This window comes from Manis javanica, chromosome 6 (assembly GCF_040802235.1).
Source record: "Manis javanica isolate MJ-LG chromosome 6, MJ_LKY, whole genome shotgun sequence".
Taxonomy (NCBI): domain Eukaryota; kingdom Metazoa; phylum Chordata; class Mammalia; order Pholidota; family Manidae; genus Manis; species Manis javanica.
Window position 1 is genome coordinate 23,227,149 of NC_133161.1, and position 17,374 is coordinate 23,244,522.

General features: G+C 41.3%; 1 protein-coding gene across 4 annotated transcripts in view; it reads right to left on the reverse strand.

Annotated features, from left to right (window-relative positions):
• SND1 (staphylococcal nuclease and tudor domain containing 1) overlaps window positions 1–17,374 on the reverse strand; it is a 406,889-nt gene that overhangs the window by 338,753 nt on the left and 50,762 nt on the right. For all 4 annotated transcript variants that reach the window (XM_073238488.1, XM_073238486.1, XM_037023516.2 and 1 more), the window contains exon 10: window positions 8,642–8,755. In XM_073238488.1, the coding sequence (XP_073094589.1) occupies window positions 8,642–8,755 (114 nt within the window). The remainder of the gene's footprint in view (window positions 1–8,641; window positions 8,756–17,374) is intronic.

The window sequence follows — 17,374 nt, forward strand, 5'->3', positions numbered from 1 at the left end:
CATCTCATAATAACAAGGAGCCCAATGGGTGTTACAAACAGCAGCTTAATGGCTTCCGAATGAGAAGTGTCCGTTTTTCTGAACCTTGATGTTACAGAGTCCGAGCACCTCTAGAAAAACTATAACTTGGTATATAACCAGGAGTGTCAAGACTGAAAAAACCATTCACTCCTCAGGGAGAAGAGGATTGGACAGGGATGAGGGTAGGAGAGGTGAAGCTGAAAGCTTCAAGAGTGAGGAGGCAGGCACCACAGAGGAGGCTGTGGAGGCGAGACAGAGTCCAGTTCAAACGGCAGGGAGGAGCCCAGAGGCTTTCCTGTGGAAGATGCTGAGCTGTTAGTTTAATACACAATGAAGGGAATAGCCAAGGACTGGAATAACTTCTTTCTCCTTTATAAGAAATAAGAAAATAAGCTGCTTTGAGGGATGTCAAGTCTCCTTCCTCTTAAAGTACAAACTGACTTAATAATCCTGGCTGTCCCACTGGCGGAAACCAGCAAATGGAGCTGTCTGCCAAATCTCCCGTGCAGAATACAGGGTGCTCACTCACAAAAGCAGCGCTAAAAGGTAAAGAGGAAGGAGGGTCCAGTAAGAGTAGGGCAGGCAGCAGGTCTGCAGCTCCCGCCACAGGGACCAGCCTCTAGCCAGACTCCAAGGGAGCAGGCTGCAAAGGGAGCCCTGGGCCCTCAGCACACCTCAGCCCCTCCAGAGATCCACCGACAGCTTCTGCATGGCAGTATTTCTAAAACCAGCCCTACCAGCTGGAAAAGCAGATGCTAAAAGGCAGCTCCATATGAATAGGAATATGGCTTACTCCTAATTCTAGACCACCTTACAAAAGACAACAGCACAGTAAACAATGTCAAGCCCTCCTACTAGCTTCCCTCATAAGGATGAGAAAAATGTCTTAGGAATGATAGAATGGTAGACACAGAAAGTGTCAGTGTATTATGTCCACCCCATTCCCAAATTATCAACAATGAGTGAAGACAGCCAATGAGAATGAAACAAGACATTATACAAAAAAAACCTATGAGTATCAACTATGTCCTGGGAGGTGAGCTAGCAAGAGATTTGAAGAAATGAGAAAACTGCTTGACCTAGAACACCCAAACCCAGGGAAGAGGAAAGGGGCAAGGGGACAAGGGGGGCGAGGGGGCGAGGGGAAGAAGAGTCACTTTAAAGAAGAAACCGGACCAGGCATCCACTATGTGGGTTACCCAGAGTCAGCAGGACAGCAGAAGAAAACAAATTCTGGGACCAACAACTGAACACAAAGATGCAGCAAATACCCACAGAGAGGGGATGTATCTACTCAGCCTCATAAAAGATGCATACATATAATACAGTGAAATAAGGATGAGCAAGATTACATCACAGGCTTCTAGCAGAGAAATGAAAAGGTGAGGGACGCCTGGTCTCCAGAATGTCCTCGCAGCTAAACTGAACAGAGGCCCTCCCGTAATGCAGCAGTATGCCACGGTGGCCGGCCACCTACGCAGCACCAAAGCAGGTAAAAGCCTTTCTAGCCAAAACAAACTGGTATCATCTGGAGGTTGAAATTAGGCCTATGAAATGTCAATGACCCATAAACTGGCCATAGATGTTTAAAGGAGGGCTGAAATGAAGAGTGCCATCAAAAATATGCCTAAGCAATAGACCTGTCACTGGCTAGGAAAAAACCACGATCTGTGTCCTTCAGCCTCCCCTTCTAACCTCAGTTCTGAAAAGCCTTTCCCAAAGCAGTGACATGAACTGATGCTGCTTCATCCAAATCTATCCTCCAATCCAAAGTCCACCTGGTACTAACACACACACATACCGGTCAGGAATACAGAGTTTCAATTTCTAAAATTATCAACATATTACTAAGAAATTTAACATCCCAGATTCATAGTGCCTATAATACATGAGCATCTTAAATGTTTGGTTTTTGAACCAAAAAAAATTTTACCAGAACAAAGCTAATTAGCCCACCAAGGAATGAAACCTACAGTCCTGGCCTGCAGAAGTACAAGGCACTGGATGACTGATCTGAACTTGCCTTGAATATAAATGTTATACGCAAAAAAAGAGGAGGTAATTTATCTAAACACAGTGTAGGTAGCTCTGCAATCAGTATCTCATAAATAAAGAGAGAAAGGTGAAGGGAAAGCTCTCTTAATTGATTTTAAAATCAGTTCCAAAGAAAGAAATATCTTGACAACTAACAAGGTCGGCAACACTAAAAAAACAAAAACAAAAACAAAAACCCACACAGCCCTCAGGGGAAAAGTATACCTTAAAAACTCCAATGATTCAAGACCACTGAACTGCTACGAAAGCAGGGCATTTGGGAACACCTGAGTAAGAGGAGAGGTGTTAAAAGAAAGTCAATAGGGGACCAATCTACAAAAGCATTTAAAATCCTGAAATCAACCCCACTGGTGGACTGAACCCAATCTGTGCTATGCTAACGGAGCACATTCCGCAGTAACCCACTGCTCAAGACAGGTGGCAGGAAGAGGTAACCCAAAGGCAGCAATGAGACTGCTACCAGGAGAGGGGAGGAAGAACTACCTACGGAAAACCAGGCCACCTGTGACCTGGCCATCAAAACAACAAGCTAATTAGGAAGTAGAAAAAAACAGGAATGCAAAAACTCCCTCCTGGGAACTTTGGCCACCAGTACAAACTGGTTCAAACTGGAATGACTATCAGAAGCAAAGATATTAGCAATGGATTAGGAGCTGGTAAAAAATGATACCACTCAAAAGCAATACATGGATTAGGTATTAAGCCTCAGGAGATGTTTTTAGTTAAACGTTTATTAAATGCCTACTGTATTCATGACACTCTGCATCATCCTGAATGAGAAAGGAGATGTGAAGCTGAGAAACTATGCCATTCCCTCCCCCAGCGAACTTCACTGCTTCACAGGGGAGAAAAGGCAAGACATAAACAGTACAGGATGATACGCAACGCAGAAGGGAAAGACCGCATGTATGGATATCTCTGGCCCTAGGGGCTTGGAAGAGCCCGCGCAAGAAAGTTTACCGAAGCACAGCAGTTATGTTAAACGGTCACAGGACAGTAAATATGATGGTTCTGTCGACTCTGGAAACAACAAAGACTTACTGCAGCTCACAGGACCAAGAAGAGGCAATAAGCACTAGAAAATTTAGATAAACTGAAAATATAGAACTGTGTGATAGTGGTGACTAAATGGAGAAAGAAGTGAAAAGAGGCAGCATGTGGTTTGAGGAAGAATTAACCACCAAGAACCACAAAACTGTTAAAAATCCCACAAAAATTATTTTAAAGGGATATGCAAGATCATGGGAAAGGAGATGCATTAACTAAAGGAAACAAGAAAATATAATTTTTAATAGAACTGAGTAAATCAAAGGGAAATAAGGTAGGCACTTGGTGTCTTCTCCAGGGTATAATTTATAAGGATCAGTGGAATGTTCATTTTGGAAAACTCTGCTGTCAACCCAGACACCAAATGCCTTGATCTGACCACGAGAAGTCAGCATGATCCCAAGACTTCTCCAGCCGAGGAACGGTATTCATCTTTAAAAAATGGCAGGATATATACATCCTGGAATCTTAAATAGATGAGCTAAGAACCACTCATAGTCACTCAACAGTAATTTTTCTGAGTCCTTTAACAAAGAAGGTTTCAAGTGTTCTCAAAAATGCCCATATCAAACAAATCTGCAACTGGTACAGAATGCCTCTGCCAGCGCTGACATGTTCTATGTCTTTTGATCGCATTGCTGCAGTCCCCAGATCTCTCCACTGGAATCCAGTGAAATGCTATATCCATTTCAAAGAGCTTTTGCTTTTCTCCAAGGTGTTAATGCCAAGCTGGAGTCCCTATCTAATTTGCTATTTGCTTTATGCTCCCAGTCACAAGCACGAGATCACAGTCAGTGGGTTTATGGGTTTGCCTCTGCTTTGCTTAGCGACTGCAGCCCTCCAGCTTCCTGGTGGTGTGCATCTCAGTGGCAGCAGCATCTGCTTCACTGTCCAGAGGGACCAGTCATCTTGCTTTCAGAAATCTAAACTGGAGGGAATCGGCTGAGAACCACTTTTAATCGTGTCTAAATGGCAAAGCACCCTGGGGCCCTGCACAATGAATGGAGTTATTAGCACTGGAAAACTGCCCTGCCACAGAGAGAATGTCCTGAAGAGTCCCCAGGCATCACCAAAAACACACCTACGTGTGTCCACCATCAACTGCCTACCAAGGACACCTAGTAGGGGAAACAAACCCCCCACAGGCAGCAAGGACACTGGGAGATTAGGCAGACTGCAGGGTTAACAAAAGCGACCCTTTGGTGTCCAGATCTGAAGATCTAGAGGTGCTGCTGTGAAAGAATATTTATGTGGTAAATAAATTCACCAGGAGGAGGCTGAGCCAGGTTATGGGAAACAGGACTTCGAGATGAGGGGAAAGGCTCCACCTTCGGGTTTCCAAACATTCTACACTTAATACCTGGGGGTTGGGTAAATTATGTGTCGTTTTCAAGGTATATTTCAGCGCTGTATCTCTCTGCCCACTACAATAGCACAGCAAGTGTGGACTTCATGGGGGAATAAGTCAGCCCCTTCACTGGATACCCAGGGGCTGTATTTCCTTTGTCATTAACACTCCAAGTGTGACACAAAGCCCACAGCAGCCCTGGGTAATAGAGCACCAGTTTCAGATCAAAGCCAAATACTCTCTAGGAAGTCCTGAGATAGCACAATGTATTACCTCCTTTAAGGCAGCAGCTCAGAAAACCCACAGCCTTTCTCCTAGACTTAGCATGTCTTTCTTTCTGACAAACAACTGGATAAAACAATTTGTACCTTTAGAGAAACCCTGATTCACGTTTAGGTCCACAGGATAACTACACATCATGTCCAAAATGGCTATCAGTCTGAAGAAACATCTCCAAAGAGCTAACACTGGATTTACCCTGAACAGTACAGAGCATGGTACCACAGAAAAAGAATCAAGAGCATAAGGCATCCAAGGGAAATATTACACACCCTTGCTTTTAAACTCTGTCACATTTCTAGCAACAAGTTAAGTTCTAACCAAAATGTGGGAGTACTGACTCCCATGGGATTATACTAAAAAGCAGCTGCCTAGGGTGCAAAGAGTTCCTTTGATCATGCTGTTTTGTCCAGAACCCTTCCACTGGCTGCAATTACAAAGTATCCAAAAGGGGGTACAGCTAGCCTTGGGGGAAATCTCCTTGCCTTCATGTATAAGTTAAGAAAAATGAACTTGTCCATGTTCAAAAAAGGAAAATCTGATTTTCCTACTATCCCTACAATATATAGATATCTCAGAAGATTTATACAAGTTGACCACAGGTTATTAAGAGTTTTCAGGGTTTGGAGAGGCTAAACCGAACAGACTAGCCCCTTTCTTACAGGAAGGGCAGGTCCCATTGGGTTATCATCTGGGAGCTTGCAGAGAGGCCCAGCACACAGCAGGAGTCACTGAACACCAGCTGCCCACCCTTGCAGAGCACATGCAAAGACTTTCCTTCTCCCTCTTTACCCATTCCTCCAAGTACTTAATCTGTACCTTCTCCTACTCTGTTCTTGAAGAGCTCCAATATCATAAGGTGTCAAGTTATCATTTTCTTCATTTCAAAGCCAATGACCTCCAGAAAGTGCCCCAAAATCAGACAGAAGGCAATATCCTGAATTTCATTTAAGGCCCTCCACAGTCCATCCACCATCTCCAAATAATCCTCAATCCCCTGCAACTACACAACTATTCCCCAATTCCCAAAACACCACCCAGCATTCTCACTGCGGATTCCAATCAGCCCTGTTCTAAACGAGCCAGTCACACAAAATCACTTGCCATTCATCATACGTCCCATGTGCTCTCTCCATGAGTATCCTGAGACGTTCACAGAATATGCATGATCTGGCTGTGCATATATTTTGTACCACTCATGTACCCCAGTGGTGATCCATTCCCTATTTCCAAACTATGCCAATTATTCTGGCCAACTCAGCCAGAAATTTTCTTTACCTAATTTTTTACCTAGCTAATTCCTAATTGGCCTTCAGGCCTTAAATCTCACTTCTTCAAAGAATCCTTGCAGGACTATGCATTCTTATAAACTCCAAACTTTTCTTTCATAGCACTTCACATAAATGAAATTACTCGTGTACTTCCCCTTATTAGAATTCAAGTTCCATAAGGGTGGGTCCATGAGGGTTTATTCCAGCACAGTATCTGGTGCAAAGTGGACACCAGTAAACATTTCTCCATGATGAACCCATTTTAATATCTAAACCTATGCTGTCCATTACAGAAGCCACTACATGAGGTTCTTGAGCCCTAGAAATATGCTAGAACAAACTGAGATGTGTTCTAAGTGTTAAATACATACCAGATTCAAAGGCTTAGTAAAAATAAAAATTTTAAGTAAAATATCTAGTTTATTATATTCATTAAATGTTGAAATGATACTGCTTTAGATATATTAGATAAAATAAAATCTATTAGATTTTTTAATACAGCTAACTAGGCAATTTTAATAAGAAATATAGCTCACATTAGTGGCTTGCATTCTCTCTTGGACAGTGTTGGTCTAGACTGCCCTCGACCCCCATCTGATCACTTCAGCTCCTCTGTGAGCACTCAAGAGGTATACTAAGTAGCTGCTCTTGGGAAGACTTGCCTGAGTGCCCACCACAACTGAGTTCTTCACTGCATCCTCCAACCATGTACTCAAGTTGCATTACATTCTGTTTAATGTGACCCTCATTAAAATCCTCCATAGCAATTTAATGAACAAAAAAGGGAAATCATTCCCCATTTCACCCAAAAGCCTTATGTGCTATACTGAGAGCTGAGCCTTTCTTAGAACTTCCTTTAAATGGAGTGAGATCTCAGGAGTGAATGAAAGTTTTAAAGAAAAAAAGGTGAGTAAATAAGAGATAACCTAACTTGGTAAAGAACAAGGAATTCAATAAACAGTATCCTGCTTCAATTAGGAAATATATTCCAACAACATCCCATAATCCACTATGCTAGGGGAAGATTCCATCCATTACCCTGAGGAATTCCAGGGGATCCTGGGAAAACTACAAATCCTCAGTAGTAGTATAGTTCTTATTCCTGAAAACTTGCCATCGCCCTACCTAAGCTGTAACACCTCCAATCCCTTAACAACTGTTTGAAATTCAGCTACACAGTCTACATTAACATAATGCTTTGGCTGATGATGCAGGCACAAAAATTAACGTTCAAGAATTTCAAAGTTGTGGTTGCTGTGGGAACCTTAATTTCAACTGCATGGCACAGATGTGAATTGTGGACTACTCCCAATACTGATAAAATTGGAGATGTATATTTACTCTGTGCAATGAGGCAGAGCTACAGTTACTGAGAGAATCTTGTTTTGGCATTTCTAGGCTTCATGCATTTAAATTCTCAACATTACCAAACACTGTTGCTGCATTAAATTGCCTCATCTTTAAGGAGAAAAAAGGAAGACAATGAACTGACTGGCCATACATTCAAGGAACCCATCCTGTGTGCTTCTTCTGCATGATATGATTCAAAAGACAATTATGGTATTTTTATTTTACTTTTATGGGCTGTCTGCAAACTTTCACACAAATGAAAACAGGGCATGAATTTCAACTAGTGAATGCACCAAGACATGTGTATGTGCAAAACATAAGGAAAGCAAATTTCACATCTTCAGAACTACAGAAGGATAAATTAAAGCACACAGAACTAGCTTCAACCACTCTGTTTAATTTCTGAAAACTGTTCAAACACTGCCTGTGGCACTGGCTCTCCCCAAAGACCCATTTCTGTAACTAGTCACCACTGTTACACACATACATGTAACAGTCTAGCAGATACTTATCTGAGGGCAAAAATAAGAGTGGGAAAGATGTTATAAAAACAACACATAACCAAACAAACAAAATGTTCAAAAATAATGTGGACTACTTTGGTCATTCATAAGTAACAACAAGGAAAAGAAAATGATCACAAAATTTTAAACAGAACTACCTACAGACTGCCAACTCTTGCAAGTTTTCATGACTTTGGAGAAAACTGATATACCCAAATCGTACACTTGGTTAGAAGATCTATGCTGCCAAAAGATCTAACAAATAGCATGAACCAGTGTAACTAATAATTATAGTTATCACCTACAAAAGATGAGGTGACCCGAGAGGATATACATACCAAGGTTCACTTCTTCCTAGAGCAAAAGCATATGAAGTATCACATCAAAAATGAGCCCCAGAAACAGGCCTTACTACCATGCTTGTGAGATACAGACCTTGTTCTCTCCTTCTTCTCAGAGAAGTAACATCTTGTTAATAAATAAAACTCATCCATGGTCTCACATACCCCAAGCCTAACTCCTCAAAGGCCTGTAGGGAGGAATGTCTCGGTGCATATCCAACAGGAAATAAACCAGTGAGTGTGGTTCAGGAGAAACTGAGGCCTGCCCGATGGAGCTAGGCTGCAATTAATAGGAAATAATACTTTGGAGATTTAAAATACTTCTCCTGCAGTATTATCACATATATGTTCCCTATTCTGTAACTCCTTCTTTAACTCTTTCCCTTTGGTCTTTGGAAAGAGTGTCCACTGCTTCCTTATTCTCACCTGTGTGTTCTCCCCCTCCAGCCTTGGTGGTCGGATGCTAGACAGGTGGATAGTCTTGTAGTCGCCAGAGTTCAGCTTCACAACAATGGCATCAGCATTCAACACCTGCATCACCTGTGGGCAAGAGGAAAAAATGCTTTTAACTACTTCGATGGTCCAGATCTTGTAGCACACATGCTAAGGAGCTAGGGCCACCAACAGTCACAGGGGAAAAGTGAGATTAATAGCCATTTGGAGTATCATCCTTCATGGTGCAATAATGTTAAAGAAAACTATGCTGTAATTATCAGTACCAAAAGACCTTATTTCTCAATGAGGCGGAATCTGTGTCACTCCTAAAGATGGTCAATCTTTTTTATCTTTTGCCCTGACCAAGACATGTGGTTAACAACAACGCTTACAAACTAGAAATCCAGTCTCTATGTGTTGGATTTTCCTTGAAACAGGTTCTGACCTAAGACTGAAATCACTATCTCAATATGAATCCAGGAAAAGAGGCAAGGGCTGGATTAGAAGATGGTACCACCCCCTAGATGAGAAAGAACTAAAATAGGATGGTCCAATAGAGGACAGAAAAATCAAAGGCAAGTGAAGGGGAAAAAGAATGATCATCTCAGCTTAGGAAAGGAGATGCTCAGCTTTAATTTCAAAGGCAGAAACATTAAATAGCTAAAATCTTACTTCAGCTACTTCTGAAAGCCACTGTTCTGAGCACTACTGTGGGCATCTTTGTTTTGGACCCCAGTCAGTTAACATGGACTCTACTCTCAGCTGAAAAGATTAACTTCTAGTCTGGGGTAACTTACAAGGACAAAAGCACAGATATGCCTCTGTAGAGGTTTTTAGAACACTCGACCAGTACACTCAGAATAAAATTCCATTGATGCAGGCTAGGACCACATCAGGGTTTTAAGTAGAACCCATAATTCAGCTAGAAGTCTACAATTCACCCAATTACATTCAGAGCATGTTGTTACAAGGCTGTTAGGGTTTTTCTTCTCTCTCTCTTTTTTTTTTGCAAGCAACACTTTGCTGCAAGGAGGTATCTCTTGACTACAAAACATGGTCACCATCCACTTTATCTGCAGAATCAAAACCAACTCTTCTAGGTTTCAATCAGGCTTCATCAGTAGCCAACAGGCAACCAAACTACAGGGCAGCTGCCACAGTGAAGGCAGACTTGCAAAATTTCCCCGCTCTTTTATGCCTGAAACAAAAGGAGCTAGACTCTCCTTTGCTGTGGTGGATACCACACTGGTAAGTACCTAACAGAGCCGTCATTAACCATTCTCTGGAAAGCTTCATATCTTAAAACACGCTCCTCCCCCAAAGGCTATTCTCTGCCTTTTCCAAAGAACCAGACACCTCACACCAAAAAGAGTAAAGAATGATTGAAGAGATAATCAGAAAAGCCAAAAGCAAAACCAAGTGAGAAATTATACATGACAGGAAATAGCAGGAGGTTAGTACCATCAAACAGAATTAATGAAAAAAGAAAGATGACAGTTAGAATCAGGCTGTAAGTACACAGAAGGCCCACTGTGGCTGGCAGATGGGAAGATATCCCTGGGTTTTACCTCTGTTTAGGAATGGAAGCAATGCAGAGAAAAACAAGCCAGTGGCCAGGAAGTAATGAAAGGCCTGAGAAAGAACGGTGCAGACTAAGAGAGGGGGTAATTCTTCTTCATTTTTCACTGTATAGAAGATTAACTTATAACCCTGAACACAGCAAAAAGCCAGTCTCAAATAACTACAGCCGTCCTGCTATAAAGTTTTTGACAGATCTAAAACTCTAAAGGCTAAACATTAAATGCCGGACAGTCAGAACCCACAACTCACCTGGGTCAGAAAAACTTATTAGCCTAAGAGTGACCAAGAGCATGATCTGTGATCACAGGAGGACCAAGTTAAGGTCAGGGCAGGTTTCCTAGGTATGGGTGGTACCAAAGTGTGTAATAACCCCCAAATCATAGAGCCCCTTACCCCAGTCCAACCATGTCTACAAGAATAAAACTTGGTTCAGAAGGTAGAACCAAAAATACAGACTTAGTAACTGAAAGAGAGTACATTTTGTTCCCCTTACCATCCAAACACATTGACGCCAAGTAAAAATACCCACCATCATAGAATTTCCTTCCCACTCCCTAAAGACACTGGCTTGGACAACTGACCAAAAGAGAAAGACCCCCAGTTAATGATTTCCATATCCTTCAAAATCCTACTTTTGGGTGAAAGGAAAAATATTAGAAAATGGACAATGGAACATTCAGGGGACAAGGTATCCATGATACATGCTATTCTACTCTCTCACCTTCAAACCAAAGAAAAGACAAATTCCACAAGGCCATACAAGTCAAAACAGTGAATAGAGCAAATCAATATTGCTCTTCCCTTAAAAGAGCAGGACCACTGCCCAAAGGATAACAGAGCTGTTGTCAGACCTCTCAAATACCCACACATCACAGTATTTCCTAAATCTCAATGGTGGACAGAACTACACATTCCTCTCTTTCCAAGACTAACTCTTCTTAAATTGTAAATTGCAAAAACACCCAGGGATATTCCTATGGTTAAGACATGGGAAATAGATAGAATCCTCCACTTCCTAGTAATGCTCAGAGAGGAGTAAAGCCAGAGAGAGTATTGACTCCTTGGAGCTGTAAATTTCAGGCCTTAGCAGCTGACTCTGCTCGGCATCTCCCTGGTGAGAAATCTCCTTCAGGAACTGCACACTCTGACACTGCCAGCTAAGCGCTGGTGGGCTTTTTGGCGAGGGGTGCGGGCTGAGTGCATGTGTCTGTCCATATGTGTACAAAAGTGGGGCTTATGACTTTTTATTTCTGTCACTGTGTTATGACTGTCCAGAGAACAAGCAGCTCCTGGGCAGAAAAACAGAAGCAGCAATCAAACAGTGGTTGCAGTCACATACTGTGCATTAAGTGAACTGCAGGATGGGTTACTACCTGAAGCCTGCTTGTTGGCATCCTTTCAGTCCACATTTCTACACTGACACTTCTCATGGTGCTGCTCAGGAGGATTCTGTGTGCACACATCGCTCACTTTCTCTGCTGGCTACGGAACCTTCCTCACTCCACCCCTACCTAACCGTACCCAACCACACGCTCCAGAAGGTGACCTAAGGCACAGAAACAGGGGTCTACACAGAAAGTCACTAGCTGGACTCAAAATACAGCCCCTAAACCCACTTCCCTCCCAATTTCTCGAAGACAATTATAAATAGAAAATGAGTGGTGGACTGATGAGGGTAAACTAATTGCTGCCCCAAGTCAAGAGAACCACAGAGTGCTGTGAGAGACAAGGGACGCCGGTGCCCAGTTCTGGCCTCTCACCATGCCCCCTATCTGAAGAATTCATCCGCAAGGCTCACGGGGTGGCAGAAGGCTATGCTGTTCAGCTTAAAACTATGCTGCACATATAAAGAACCCACTATAGCCTCCTGAGCCACAGAGACCCTCAGAATAGCTAGCTCCCTAGACACAAGACTCCCAAAGCTGCCTCAATTATTGGTGCCAGACAGAAATAAAAGGACCATCAGCCCAAACGGAGCTTCTACAGGCACTACCAGGGAATGCCCTTGATGGAGGCCACAGGGAATGGGACAACAAACACCCTTTCTAGTATCTAAAATCATAAATAACATCCAGTTGCTGCTCCTGCTCCCTAAGGCTCTAGCCTATGTCTCTTCTGCCCAAACCTAATCCCAGAAATGCTACTGAAGCAACACCTGAAGTGGGTAGATAAGGAGTGCACCCCAACTGCTAGAACGATGGCCTGGAGTCACATCCCTTCCTTTCTCCCAGAACAGTGCAGATGCCACCCTGTAATCCCTAACGAAATACTAAGCACAATTTTGTGATGCAAATATTTCTAGGCACCTAAATATCATCAAACAGAACACACACAACAATAGATACTTAAAAGGATATCTGGCAACAGATAAATTCCCATGGAGGGTCATCCCACAAAATATCCAATCAGCACTCTTCAAAACTGTCAGGGTCATCAACAGCAAAAAATGTCTGAGAGACTGTCGCACAGAGGAGCCTAATGAGACATGACAACTAAATTCAGTTGTGCTACAATGGATGAGATTCTGGAACAGGAGAGTAGAGAAAACTAAGGAAATCTGACAAAGTATTTACTTTAGTTGATATATCAATGTTGGGACACTAAGAAATGTATCACCCTCATGTCAGATAATAACAGGGGAAATGAGGAGGAGGGAGGAGCTAATGTGGGGCTTCTATTTGCTACAGTTTTCTCTAAACCTCAAACTGTTCTAAAAAAAATAACGTCTCAATTTAAAAGGCCAGGTTAAGTGTTTTTATACATATATTCCTCTTTCAATCATTTTATTTTCTTATCTGTAAGTCAGTTCATTAACTTACACAACAAACCAAGCCTTGACCTCTTCTTTCTGGTGCAGAGACCACCTTCCAAGTCAGACCATCCCCAGAACTTTTCACCAGAAGGCTCTATGACAAAAACCAAGGAAGTAGCTACTATTTTTTTATTGACTCCACAGCATCAGATTTTAAGATGTGCCCTTGCTTAAAAACCATCTCAAAGAGGCACAGTAATGAACTCCATTAAGAGCTATCACAGGAAGCGTGGCAAAAAATGATCAGGGCCATTCTATAGCATCTTACTATGCTGATGGACAGTGACTGTAATAGGGTATGTGGGGGGGACTTGATAATAGGCGGAGTCTAGTAACCATAATGTTGTTCAAGTAATTGTAATTATACATTAATTATATCAAAATAGAAAACAAAACAAAAAAACAAAATGATCAGGGCCAAACCAAGCAAGTCCTGGAATCTACTGCATCCATGGACAGCTTCGAACCTGACCTCCAATTTGGACATGACCACTGATACCAGGCAGTATACCACCTGGGGTAATCTCACAGATGAAGCCCCATAACTAAGCTCCTTGAAAGCAGGACCTACTCATTCTTTTGCATCTTCTCAAGCATCTGGTTCAGAGCTCTGTTTAAGCAGTACTTGGTGCAGAGAACCAAGCTGGAGGCCTCTAACCAGGCCAGAGGGTGAGAAAACTCCACCTCCTGGGACATGCTGCCACACCTCCACTCTCACCCCCAAGTGTTATTCAGGTCTGTGAAATCTGCAAGGCCCAAGCACCCAGCAGCAGGGACAGGGAAGCCAAACCACGTGCTCAGAGGACCATATGGCCACAAACAGCACAGATCAGCTAGAATGCCACAGGGAAGGCAGGCAGGAAACTGGCAAGCCTGAACAGGCACAAAAGTCTCAAGCAGTCTCAGCTGATCACTGGGACATGAACATGCTTCTCCGCTAACCTGGAACGACAAGGAGAGCCCTCTCTTCCACTTACTTTTTGAGGAAATGCTAAGCAGAGGATGGAGACCAGTGTTTCAACAGGCCACATGTAACAGGAGAATGCTGTTGAGTTTCAAATTTCTCATAACTCAGACTCTTGGCCAACACTCTGATCTACAGCACTGCATCAGTTCCAGGAATTGCCTCATTGGGTCCCAGAGGCACCCAGTTAAAGAGTTTATGGGTCACCTTTTGCAGGCTTTTCAGGTTATTCAGCTGCTCCCTGTACGAGTACATCCTAGGAGACAAGAGTGGCTGGGAAACAGAACCACTATTTGTGCAGGCCTTACAGTCACATGGGGCCCAGAGCAGAATGCTTCAGTGGAAACTTGAGAAATGAAGGCCCAGGGCACCTTACGATGACCTTGTAGGTGTCCTTGAAAAGGTAGTTGGCATTAACAGGCATTTTAAATCAGGTAAAACAAGTACAAAACTGCTACTGGTTTCTAGGTTGTGAAAAGAAATGCAGATCATTTTTTCCTTTTACATTTAATGCTGATACCTCATGTTCTACAACAAGAGTTGGCAAACTATGACCCAAGGGCCATCTGGCCCACTGCCTAATGTTATAAAGTTTTATTGGGGCACATTCATGCCCATTTATTTACATATACTGTTTATAGCTATTTTCTTGCTATGGTGGCAGAGCTGAGTAGTTGCAACAGAGACTCTATGGCCCAAAAAGCTGGAAATATTTACTATAAGGTCCTTTAAGAAAAAATTTGGTACCATACCTTTGTTGTACAGCACATCAGAGAATGAACAAACATAGGGATATATACTAGTTAACATTCCTGACAGCTATTTCACAAACAGGCTCTGATACTTTTCTAAGGAAATAATCACCATTTATGTAGAGATTATTCCATTTTATAAATAATGGAAAAATTATAAACTACTATTGGGAACTATTTAAATAATTTATGAACAAATTAAAGCACGCTCAAACATTTATTGTATTGCTAAGCAAAAATTAAAGTGTTGGGTTTTTTTCTCTCCATAAGCCAAGAAAGACAAAGATAACAGGAGAAAGGACTATAATAACAAAACTTTGGAACCTGGAAAGCAGATGGTGCGTGGCAACTGACTCAACAGACTCACAAAAGCTAAGTCTTGGGCTAATGGTGAAAAAAAGTAACAGTCGATCTGATTTTTACTACAGATTTCCCCCATCTGGAAAGACTAAGAAACTGTCAAATCAGGAGTCTCAAGTGGGAATAAAAGTGAGACCAAAAACTAGGACTGGTTTAAAATCTACATAAGCAGCACCCTGATTTCAAGATGTACACCCTAACTCCCATATGTAAGTTTACTGCCTCTAATCCAATGTTCAATATCTTATAAAGGAGACAACCAAGTATCACCAGGTATTTCAGGAAAACCTCTACTATAAAAAAATAAAGGACCAAAATAACCAAGAAGTAAAACAACTTGGAGAAGACTATACAGGGAGAGGAAAATTTTCAAGAAATTACAAATAATTCCTCAGAAAGCCAGTAAATGATACTCATCTCTGAAACAAGTATTAGGAGCTATTTTTAAATATTAGATTTTGAAATATAGTTCATAAAAATATGTTGGATTCCAATGAACTTAGTGATTCATCAGTTATAAATACTATTAAATGCTCACCCTAAGTGTAGTTAACTATCACCAAAAAAGATACTATATTATTATGAACTATATCCCCTGTGCTATACTTCGACCCGTGACTAAATTATTTTATAATCTGAACTTGTACCTTTTTATCCCATTCAGCCATGTCACCAGTCCCTCAGGTGTTCTTTTTTGAATAGTAATAAGAGAAATGTTCAGAGAACACCCCTCCAAGAAAGCCTTGATTTATAATAAAATCATATACAAAATACTCAACAGGAGGACTGAAAGGTAAATATGAAGAGATCTAGAAAGAACAAAAGACAGAAAATAGAAGGAAAAAATCAGAAGATCAGTCCATAGTCAAACATCCAAACAGGAGTTCTAGGAGAAATCAGAGAAACAGGATAGAAAACCACCACCAAATAGTTGAAATCTCCAAACAAAGAACTAAAAAGTAAAACATAATTATGCTTAAACATGGATAAACAAAGCATGGTTGTGAAATTTCTGGATAAATTATTTGTCAAGAGACTTTGCATAAAGAAAAAAGTCATACAAGGATGAGGAATCACAATAGTTTCAGACCTCGAAAAAACAAAAAATCTCTAATATTTTAATTGCAGTGGAATATGCCTTCACGATTTTGAAGGAAAAGAACTTCTAACATAAAATTCTATGCCCAGCTAAACTATCAATCCAGTGTCAGTATGAAATACACATGAAGGTGTCAAAAATTTACCTACAAAGCACTCTTTTCCCAAGAAGCTAGAGAATGTGTGCCATCAAAATAAATTAATAAATCATAAAGCAGCCATGGCACCCAGAAAACAGTTTCGATCCAGGAATAAAGAAAAGCCCGGGGGTAATGGTGAAAAAACTATAGACGACAGCTCTGTAACGGAGAAAAACAAGAACTAGTCCAGGTTGCTACAGATCATAAGGCTCCTGGATGGTATTACTGAAAAATATAAAATTATCAAGCTGAATCAATGTCTTGAGAGAAGACTTATTAATTAAACCCCTAGACTCTAAGTATATTTTTAAAATATACATAAATTTTTTAAATCATCAACTCCAGGGAATACAAAAGAACTGCAGGAAATGTAGTCATAATATGCTATATGCTCAGTAGTGATTAGCACTTACAAAGCACTCTTTGTAACAGTAACAGAACTACAATTTTGGTAGTCATATTGGAAGGACTAAGAGCACATGCACATCCAAGTAAATATGTGTATGTGAGTGAAAAATTCAAATCTTCATCTTCCATGACAGGAAGCTGAAAGGGGTTATGCCTAAAACTGAAAATTGAGGCACAGCAATATAAACATTTCATTCAGAGGTATGTATTATCCAAGAGCTGCAGATGGCTGCCTTGAGATGGAAAACAGACTAGTATGTTTTTTAATAAGCCCACAGAGTTAAGTTTTCAGATATTAAAAATAAAAACTTAGAAACTTAAAAGTTATATTCAAAAGAACACAAATCAGTGCTACACAAAAGTGCCTGTTACTCTGCAATGAGACAAGAAGCTTGTACCAGAACGTAAATCACTATATCACTGAGAATATTGCTGACATTTTTTCTGGAGCAAGCTTTTCTTGATGAAAGAAGCAATGTCTTCATTCACATTCTGGCTCAAGCACCTTATATGCTAGCACTTTGGGCAGGACTGGTATAGATCAAGGGTCAGCAAACTTATCTGTAAAGGACCAAATAGCTAGTATTTAGGATTTGCAGGCCATATGGT